This window comes from Bos mutus, chromosome 9 (genome assembly GCF_027580195.1).
Source record: "Bos mutus isolate GX-2022 chromosome 9, NWIPB_WYAK_1.1, whole genome shotgun sequence".
Lineage (NCBI taxonomy): Eukaryota > Metazoa > Chordata > Mammalia > Artiodactyla > Bovidae > Bos > Bos mutus.
Window position 1 is genome coordinate 86,476,503 of NC_091625.1, and position 11,173 is coordinate 86,487,675.

Genomic DNA, 11,173 nt, shown 5'->3' on the forward strand with positions numbered 1-11,173 from the left:
ACACCCGTATCTCCAAGCTCCAGCAGGGTAGGGATTTTTACCTTTCTTGTTCGTTGATTTCCTGAGTGGCTACAACAATCCTGACATAGGCTGTCAATATATTAAAAGAATGGATTAGCAAATTACATTTTAAATGTTTTTAGAAAACAGCAATGCAGCTGTAGATCTTTTATATCTAAACAGATTCATTTAATTAGATTACAGTTATGATTACTGATATATTTGGAATTATTTGTGTTCTAGTTCTTTCCACTTTCCTCCTTTCCTGCTAAGTTTAATCAATTCTATCCTTTTGTTCTTTTAGAAACTATATTTAGCTTGTATACTCTTCATCTTTATCCCTAGATATTAACATGTATATTTGGTTTAGCAACACTTGAGAATATTCTTTTCATTACTGTTCATGGGGTTCTCCATGGGGTTTTTCCAGTAGTCATATATGGATGTGAGAGTATAAAGCAAGCTGAGTGCCAAAGAATTGATGCTTTTTAACTGTGGTGTTGGAGACTCTTGAGAGTCCCTTGGACTGCAAGGAGATCCAACCAGTCCATCCTAAAGGAGACCAGTCCTGGGTGTTCATTGGAAGGACTGATGCTGAAGCTGAAACTCCAATACTTTGGCCACCTGACGTGAAGAACTGACTCATTGGAAAAGACCCTTATACTGGGAAAAATTGAGGGCAGGAAGAGAAGGGGATGACAGAGGATGAGATGGTTGGATGGCATCACTGACTCAATGGACATGAGTTTGAGCAAGCTGCGGGAGTTGGTGATGGACAAGGAAGCCTGGCATGCTGCAGTCCATGGAGTTGCAAAGAGTCAGACACGACTGAGCAACTGAACTAAACTGAACTAAGAATATTCTTTATAAACACTTTTAAAGCCTTAGAATGCTTTTCATCTAATTTTCGTATTTCCAATTTCTTGTTATTCTTCTCTAATATTTTAGTTTTACTCTCTTTTGAACAGTCTTTGCCTCCCCACCCACTACCATGGTCTTTTTCCTTTAAGAGTTAGAACTTTTTTTTTCACGTTCATTATCTTGTTCCTTCCTCTTATATTAATGTCCTCCGTATCAAAAAAAACATCTTTAGTAGTTCTTTCTTTAGGAGCAGTCCATGGTTTGTAAAATCCTCCAACTTTATCTATTCATCCCTACTCCAGTAATTTGATTAAGTGAATTAGTTATTCCATTAGCTTCTGAAATATTATTTCATTTCTTCAGGTTTCTCTTCAAATTTTGCCATATCCTCTATTGTCTCCTTCTAGAACTCCTTTTTATATTTATTTAAGATCTTTTAACCCCTCTTTTTATGTGTCCCATCACTTTATCTGTGTGCATTTTGAGAATACTCTTAGATTTATCTCTTGGGTCACTAAATATGTCTTTGACTATGTGTAATCTACAGTTTAATGTACTTGGTTGACTGTTTCAATGGCTATTTTCCATTTCTAGAGGTTGTTTATGGTACTTCTCCAAAACTTATTCATGGTGTCTTATTTGTTATATTCTTCTATAATCATTATAATCATCTTAAACAGGTATTTCCATAGCTTCTTTGAAGTTGTTATATAACCAGGTTTTAGGGGGCTCCTCTCGGGCTGTTGATTCTCATGGTAGATGGTTTTCTTGTTCGGTCATACTTTTCTGCTGAGAGCTTCTCTTCATTGAGGATTTTTCCGTTTTGGATTCCATAGTAGGTGTCCCTCCATACTGGAAGTAGGTTGCCAGAGCAGTTTGCATTTGCTTCTGCTGGTTACTTCAAGGAAATCACCAGCCTAGAGCTAATTGTTAACAGTAATTCCTCACTCAGAGGTTCTCTCTTTGCCCTTACCGTATAAATCAGTTTCTCAGAAAATCTATTCTTATCCCTTCTTCTCATGTAATATTGAATAATATCACAAATGCATGTCTTATTTTCTAACTCAGTACAAATATAAATTATCACTTAATCGTTAGAACCACTAAATAAATGCGTTTTTTAAAGTTTTTTTTGTTTTGCATATTTAGGGAAAAGCTTTTAGGGAGATGATCTCCATTAATTTTTAAGAAATACTGCTTTTAAATAATCATTAATTTGAACAAATGTCTTACTGATGGCATTTGAGACTCATTGGTAGATCATCAGAGTTTAGAAATGAAGGAAAGTATGTTATATTCTTATAGTTTTCCTTTGCCTTGCTCTTCATTCTCACTTCATGCCTCTGTCTTTCTCCTCTTACTGTCCCACTCAGAAATTAACAATCCACTCCTCATCTTCTTTTAAGAGAATAAAATAAACCTTAATGCACAATTCTTATGTTTTGGAAATAGAGGCATAAAACTTTGCAATTCAAGTAAAATAAACCAAATTAATAAAAGGTCTGACAAAGCAAGCCTGGGGTGGTTATGGATATACAAAGAGACAGTGAGTTTTCTATCAGGAACACGTGTACCTCCAAAACACCTCCCTGCGTTTTTAGAATATATATTAAAATGAGAGATAAGATACCAAGAATCAGTCATGATTTTTAAAACTTTTAAATATGAGACATATTCCCCTAAAGGAGAATTACAGAGGGAGATACCTGTGAATTGTATTATACAACAATATATAATACAACAATTGTATTGTTGGGAAAAATTATCTACCATTTAAAGTTAATTTTAAAGCACTTGAGCCTAACTAGCTTCCCCACACCCCACACCCTAATTCAGATTCTATAATACACGGCTGGACTGAATGGCCTGAATATATATAGCCTTTTCCTTCTTTTTTAGCTTCTTGGAAATTTTAGTTTGATTGATGGTGACTATTTAGCATTAATCTAATCTGTTTAATCGACTTGACTTTTTTAATTGCTATTTTTCATTTTTAGAAATGAAAAATACACTTTCTCAAATCAGCTTGTTTTCTCGTGGTAGAGTCATCCCAAGCCTCCATTTAATAGTAAATTCAGTTATCTTCATCACCAGTACAATATCCTAAAAAGTCAAACTCGTTTTGTCCAGAAGTGGCAAAATCATATATACCAATTTTTATGGTTTACTAAGGTTTCCCAAGCAGTTCATCATTCATGTGACAAGATTGATTGCTTATTTTCTTTTTTAAAAAAATCTTAGGAAAATGTTTTCACAAAATATAATTGGAATATAAGAAAATGTATTTGGTTTATCTGAATGATTTTGTTTTTGATTTGCAGTTTGAGCAGTTTAATGTTAACATTCATGTGGATCGAAATCAATCACTTTTATTTATTGCATACATCCAAATGGATTTAACCTAACCCACATTCCCATTAAGTTGTTTATATGCTTAAATGATTCTCAAGTCAAAAATAAAATGATTCTCTAAAGTTTAAAATTCTGAAATTTTAAATATTTAGCACACAATACTTTGTTTTAGTGTTATCTTTGAGATTCTTCGGAGCCTCTTGTTTGTCACAGAAATAGTTATCTTTTTTGTTTTCCCAAGGTTGTTTAAAGGTTAATTGACTAAACTGGGTGGATCTTCATATATACTAATATGTATTGCAGCTCTTTTGGTACACCAGAAGGCCAGAATGGAACGGCTTCAAAGAGAACTTGAGATTCAAAAGAAAAAGCTGGATAAACTAAAATCTGAGGTCAATGAAATGGAAAATAATCTAACTCGAAGGCGTCTGAAAAGATCAAATTCCATATCCCAAATACCTTCAGTAAGTCTTTCTTTCTGTAACTGTTGTAACTGCTATGCTTGAACATGAGAATAGGCAACCTGTCATCAGTATAAAAGCTTGACCTACTTTTCTAGAAATGCTCTTAATTCACACTTGTTTTTCTGTCCTTACCTCCCCCTGCAAAACTTGACTCCTTCTTAACTAATAACACAAGAGTTCGATGTAGATCCTCACCTGGAATTATTTTTCAGCTCGAAGAAATGCAGCAGTTGAGAAGTTGTAATAGACAGCTCCAGATTGACATTGACTGCTTAACCAAAGAAATTGATCTTTTTCAAGCCCGAGGTAAAGTTCAATGCATATTCAGCTGAAATTCTTTGTGTTAATTTATCAGCTCTTCCTGTGGCTGAAAACAGACTTTCAATTGTAATCTTGTTTCAGATTTGATTTGGAGCCATATAGTGCTGCTGAGATTCTTACTTTCTCTTACTTGCCACTCTTCCCTCCAAAGCTGTACATTTGGTTGAGGAGTAATTTGATACGTTTAATAGCCTTCAAATCCCCTTTAGTCATACGTTAAGGGAAGACAGTGATTAGTATGTCTGGCTATATTGTCAAAAGTATTGCTGTTATGTATTAATATAATCTGTTACAGTGTTTATTAAGATTGTAATATATATACTCATATTCCTTTTTCCTGTTTCCCTTTTTTCCTTCTACCTTTGAAGAATTATGCTTTTAAGAACATGATGAAAAGGCATCCCCACTCTAATGGCACTTACTTAATTGATGACATAGAGAAGAAAATTAAAATACGACATACAATATTTTTAGGAAAATGATAGTTTATGGTATTTAAACTGTTATTGACCAGCAATAATTGCTTATCGTGGAGTAAAATAAGATTGGGGCATTTGGCACAGTACGTGAGTGAGTAAAAAGTGTTCCATAGACAACTAAAAAGAATATTTATAACTTAAACCTAATTCTAAAGTTTGGAAATAATAGAAATATATAAAATGAAAAAGACAGGAAAGGGAAGAAGCCAAAAAATAAGCCCATAGTCACACTTCTCAGTGTGTGCCAAAATCCATTAAACTGGAAGATGATTCATTTTATTTTCTTTTAGTAAGTAAGCTGTTTCTCTTGAAACAGTCATAGAAAATGCCATAATTTAACTTGGAGAGAAAAAATTGGTGCTAGTCTAGAAAATGTAATCTTTGAACTTGTTCCTTTTGTTTAAAATCTGAAGCATCACATTATATTAGTTCAGGTTTTTATACTTACTTGAGGCCAAGCTATTTAGTTGCTTAAGACCATGTTAAAATTATATTTTACATTGTCAAATTTTAAGTTATCTTAACTTGTCACATGCAACAGGGATCTGTTCTAATTCTTTTACTGTCTTGCATTAATCTAACTTCTTCCTCAGTTTACAGGTTGGACTTCTGTTATGGGTACTATCAATATATTACACCTATTTCAGCTGTCTTTGAAATCCTTTCATGTAATTGGAGATTAGAGGTGTGAAATAAAAGAAAAGTGTTTTTTCTATTTAACTGATTTTTTTTAAGAAAGAAAATATTTGCTTTTTAAAAATCTTTTTAATTTTTTTGAGCTATAAACATTGATATACTTCTTTTTATATATTTCAGGACCACATTTCAATCCCAGTGCTATTCATAACTTTTATGACAATATTGGATTTGTAGGCCCTGTGCCACCAAAACCCAAAGGTTAGTGTATCCAGTAGGTGTGAAAACTGTTGTGTTTTGAAAAACAAGATTTTAGAAAATTTTATTCTTAGCAGCCTTCCACTCTAGAAGTACTTCCAACTTTGGCATTCTTGGATGGATTCACTAGGAAGATACTTATTTTCACTTAACATGCTGGGAATTGGGAGAGTTCAAAAATGTAATGTACTTAGCCCTTTAAAAGTAATATGCATGTCCTTAGGATTCATTGTATACTCCCAGAATAGCAAATCTTGGCAAAAAAAAAAAAATCACCAGGTATAAAAACTTGTATTCTTTGAAATTTTAGACAAACATTAAGGAAGACACCTTAGGAAAGTTTATTTTTCATTAAGTATTCTGTCCTATATAGTTTATGCATAGTTCTCTATAATCAGAATTCTCTGAATTTCAGATAAATGTTTTTTTAAATTATTACCTGGCATTTTTATGTCATTGATACAAATTATGTACACACCAAACTAAGAAATGTTGAAACATTTGTGTGGGTTTTTTACTCCAGGCATTAAAAAATATGTAGAAATGGGAACAATCTTTGGTTTGTTACAAGAATTTTCATATTCTCACTCAGTATCCTGTTCTCTCCACTCCTTAGTTTTTATTCAGTTATAATTCAATTAGGCCTAGCTGTAGCTTCATATTTTTTGCTGGAATGTAATGAAGTCTTAGTACAGAGGAGCAAAAGTGAGATTGGGCATTTGACACAGTACCTAAGTAAGCAAGTGTTCAGACATTGGATGTTAATTGAATAAAGGAATAAGGAAAGCAGTGGTATAGCCTAGCTCCTTAAAATAAGCAAAATGGATATTTTAGACTCTGAATGAGTTGCCTTAATCTTTTTATTCTCTTTCAAAAACTAAAAATTCTCATATAAAAAGATCCTGTTTTGTTTCCATGTAATTCAGTACTTATGTGTTATGGGTAAGAGGGAGATAAATGAAATAACGTTTGTCTTGACAGTTGTTGAGGCAGCATAAGGGCTGAGAGTTTATTTCACTGTTTTCACTACTTTTGTGTGTATTTGAAATTTTTCATGATAAAAAGTAAGGGAAAAAAAAACTTAAAAAGCTTTTCACAAAAGATAAGTGCTCGTGTACTGGATATTTTTAGAGAAATAAAGAATTAGTCATTTTTGCCTTAAGGCTAAAATAGGGAGTTACTTCTTTCACTTAGAGAGGTTTTACTTAGTTCTTAAAATCAGTTCTGCTTTGCAATGTGGATTTTTTAACAGCTAAAATAAAGTGTGGCCATCACAAGTCATCTCATACTGTGCACCCTAAATAACTTCCTCTTTTCTCGATTCTGGTGGTTACTTAGTTTCCAAATACCACTAATAATAAAGAGTCATAATTCGAAGGACCAGAAGATTTTGTGCAGTTGCAAGAAAACCATTGGAGATTTTTTTCATTTTGAAAAAAATTAGGTCCTCTATTTGATTACCTTAGATATTTAAATATTGAAGATAATCCTGGCACTTAGTAATAGAATGACGTGTAATACAGATTGATTAGCCCTCCTAAAAAACCTTTGTAGTTAACAAAAAGGATAGACAAGGTTTTACTAAAAATGTGCCAGATTGGAATGTTTTCTAACCTTAGTAAGACCAAAATTCTAATAAGTAGACTGGATTATCCCCAGATTAAAACAGTTGTTCTAGAAAATTGTGGAATAATTGTAGATGGTAAAAAGTCGAACTTTTTTAAACTGTTCATTTTTGAGTTTTAGGTGGATGCTAATTCGTATTGTCAGACCCTTGATTTTTAAAATATTTTTACCTAGATAAACCTTAAATAGATAATTTTTTAATATGTATTTATTTGTTTGGCTGTGCTAGGTCTTAGCTGTGGCATGTGGGATCTAGTTCCCTGACCAGGGAGTGAACCTGGGCCCCCTGCATTGAGAGTGCAGAGTCTTAGCCACTGGATCACCAGCAAAGTTCCCTAGATATTTGTTTTAAAGCTATTCAACTTAAAGAAAATTACTATATAAATAATACTTTCATGGTGCTCATGCATGTGCCAAAATCATGGTGATGCCTAAAAATTCCCATGCCTAAAGTGGGAATTTTGCAATAAAATGTTAACCTTAAGACCAAACACTAAATAAAGTGCCACTAAACAAAGTACCATCACTTAATTATTTTGAATTTGTTACAGAAACTTGACTTCCTATATTTTTATCCACTGTATATCAGTTTGTCTTTTAAAATAGCAGAAAAGATATCATTTACTTACCAGCTCGGTGGAATAGGTAGAATTTGCAAATTAATATACATTTTTAATATAATTTGTAAACTACAAATCATAAACTGTGACTGGAAAGACCCAATAGTGCATGCTCAAACCTCCCCAAAATAATTTATAGGAATCCTACTTTATGCTTGATCCTATTTAAATCCTATTTTAAATTACAAAGATACCTCCCTCCCCCAAAAAAGTAGTTTTATAAATGTAGTTTCATCTTTGACACAACCATGGAGGAATATATTTCTTATATTTAAGATACCTCTGTACAATCAAACATTTAGAACATTGACCTCATAAAACTGCAGTGATTGTTTTATAAGAAAGAAAGACTAGATGTAGAGGAAACATGATTATCTAAGATCACAGAGCAAAGAAATTAGGAGTTAATAGCAGAACCACGAATAGAACTCCATTCTCATGACTCTGGAGCTGGTAGTCTTTCTAGTGTTCCATAACAAATACGTTTTCAAATAACATGAGAAATGAAGTCTGATAAAATTTTATACTAATTTGCTTCTCCAAGTCTGTTGTTGACATTTAGTTAAGTAAGATTTTAGAAATTAGTACGTATTGTTCAATTTTAGATTTTTAGCAGATGGAGAACATTTAATAAACACTTCCATTCATGATAGAAATCAGAAACATAACTACTACATCAGTGAGAAATGAAACTCAAACTTGAATGAGACGGAAATGCACTAGCGTACTGCATTGTAGTTAGATACCTTTTCACATTCTTAGGTGACGTTATGGTAATCTTGGCTATTAGTGACCATATGAGTTGATTTCCCTTTTCTTCTGCTATAAACTGGGGGAAATGATGCTCTTTTCCCATCTGAGGAGACATTGAGGTGATTGAGTCATGTCCATGTTGCTATTCCCCAGCAGAGATGTGCTGGCCTGATAGATGCAGGTTGTGAGGATCAAGCACGTGGGTCAGTTTCAGCCAGATGCTTCATTTGATTAACAGGCTGTTTCATGCTGTGTGGTGCTAGTGCTTAACTGAGGGAGCTATGAGGAAAGCCCCATAGTGTTTATAGTTGCTAGTAATTTGTGACTGAATTTGCTTCTAAAGTAATTCTTTTGCTTCCTTGCAGATCAAAGGTCCACCATCAAAACACCAAAGACTCAAGACACAGAAGATGATGAAGGGGCTCAGTGGAGTTGTGCTGCCTGTACTTTTTTGAACCATCCAGCCTTAATCCGTTGCGAACAGTGTGAGATGCCAAGGCATTTGTGAGCCAGGAGGCCCTATATCTTCTCTAAATCCACATCTGAAATTCAAGAAACCAGTCTGTCATCAGGGGAAAAGTTTCACTGCTACATAGGATTTTGTAAAATTGAAGGTGTGACAAGATGGTGTTGTGCTAATGTTAAATGTCAACCCACAGAGCTAATAATACCTCAGTCTAATGTCATGGGCAGTTGAAATTCATCACATGAAAGGTAATCTGCTGAAAGACTTGGTTGCCCACTGCCTAACCATGTACAGTGTTACCAGTAGCCCATCATGGATAATTCTCAACATATTAATACCTAGGTGTTCCCAGTACTTTTTTCCCTCATGTCACTACTGAATTTTGACAGGAGGAAGGAATAGAATGATGGCTTTTTTTTTTTTTTTTTAAGCTTTCGGTGAAACACTACAAACATGAAGAAAAGCAACAAGGTTTAACTATTTAAAAACTGTTTGCTGCTGTGTAGTGCCAGTGGAAAGGGGAAGAACTTCACGTATCTGTGGTACTCTTGGCCTTGTCTTTGTCTTCCCTGAAAACGTCTCCACTCTGTGAAGCCAGCATATAGGGTCTAAAGATGAAAGGAGAGCAGCAGCATTGTCTGTACAAACATGGAGTGAAATACCCCAAAGCTTTTCCTACTGTACAGAGCTCTCAAGTTTGCTTTAAGTGATTTCTTTTCTTCCTTATTATTTTCTTATATTTCTATATGTATAGTGTAATAGTCTTTTGTTAACTAATTTTCTTTTTTCCTTTTAGTGATTAAGTACTATCATGTCCCTTTTTAAGCCTTACATGAGAGAAGCATTGCCTTCAAAATAAAAAAGCATTAATGAAATGAAACTATGCACAAAATAACTTTCCTCTACTTATTCTGTACTTGCCCTCATGAGTACCAATGTTCTGTGAAGACATACAGATGCTGCACAGTGAATTGCAGAAAATATTACAAGACTTATGTCTATAGGTCACACTATATACTGCCTTTAGTGGTGGGTAACACAACATGGTGTTTTATCTTCCACAGGGAAGCTTAAAACAAAAGGTATTTTTAACCCACTGACAGCAACAAGGTTAAGCTTGCTTTATCTGCCTTGTGTCCCACAGAACTTCCACAGGAGATTACTATTGGGAAAGTACAGTTTCAAAACCAAGAGCCTTTTTTTGGAGAGAAATTTAAACGCTTTACTGTTGGGGCAGTCCATTTCTAAACCTGACTTGGTGGCAGTATTGTGTATATTTATAAAACAAGGCTAGTTGCATTTAGGACAACTGAAGAAAAGCTGGAAAAAAGAAAAACAAGCAAACTTGAACACTGAAGCAACCTCAAGCATCTCTTTATTTTGATGATATATTTTTATAAGGAAAATAAATATTCAGATGATCAGGAATGTATATAACGAAATGAAATCAAGGAAAAAATAACTATGCATTTAAAAAAAACAATTATGAAATTATATATCAGTGCTTAGAATGGGATTAAGGGAAGTGCTGAAATGTAGCAAAAGATGGGAGATAATGTAGACTGGCACCCACTGTAAATGTTTGCAAATGAATATTTTTTAAATAAGCAAGATAATTACACGTGATTCTATATGAATGTCAGAGCCTTAACTTCCAGGCTTTGCATCTTGTATATGAGAAGAACTATGACAATCCTAGTTAATTAGATGAGAAACCCAAAGCCCTTACATTTGATGCATTTTGTTTTAAAATAGGCCTTGTTTTTCAGCTTCATCTGCAGTTCTATGTGAAGATTGATAAATCAGTTTTTACTTGTTTTATTAATAAAACGTAATTTGGATATCTTGAGTTGATGGTTTTGTGATTTAGCTGGGTAAACTATCTTTGTAACAGATAAGTTATTTATAAAAATTAAAAAACTTATATTCTAACATGGATTTTGTGACTTGTTCTTAAAGTTTTGTGGGACAGGAGGTAAATTATACCCCAGCAGAACGTTTGATAGTTAATAGAAATCAGAGGAAACTCAACCTCCAGAGTCTCCTCCTGACATCATGGCATTCCGCGGCAGTTCTCAGATTATTCGTATCAATTTCCCCAGGCTTCTTTTTAACTAATGAAAGCAACCATGTTTCAGCTAAGCCAGAGAAATGAATATCCCTCTTTTCAAAGTTTATTATAGCTTTATTCTTTGATTTCTTGTGGAGTTCTGGTTTTTAAGTTTGCCCCATTGTTGAAGTGTGATTTCTTGGGCCGTTTAGCCTGAGTAAGCCGCTTAATTCATATTTGCTCTTTCACACTGTGTGTATGTGCTGAAGATGGCAGTACTTCTCTGA

At 33.8% G+C, this 11,173-nt stretch overlaps 1 protein-coding gene across 4 annotated transcripts in view; it reads left to right on the forward strand.

Moving 5' to 3' along the window:
• The window catches only part of TAB2 (TGF-beta activated kinase 1 (MAP3K7) binding protein 2), an 85,562-nt gene extending 74,794 nt beyond the window's left edge, over positions 1-10,768 (forward strand). For 3 of the 4 annotated variants that reach the window (XM_070376840.1, XM_070376841.1, XM_070376842.1), the window contains 4 exons: positions 3,517-3,677; positions 3,890-3,983; positions 5,294-5,374; positions 8,736-10,768. In XM_070376840.1, coding sequence (XP_070232941.1) covers positions 3,517-3,677; positions 3,890-3,983; positions 5,294-5,374; positions 8,736-8,878 — 479 coding nt within the window. In that variant the 3' untranslated portion in view covers positions 8,879-10,768. The remainder of the gene's footprint in view (positions 1-3,516; positions 3,678-3,889; positions 3,984-5,293; positions 5,375-8,735) is intronic. The other variant, XM_070376843.1, reaches the window with a different exon arrangement.
• The last annotated feature ends 405 nt before the right edge of the window (positions 10,769-11,173 follow it).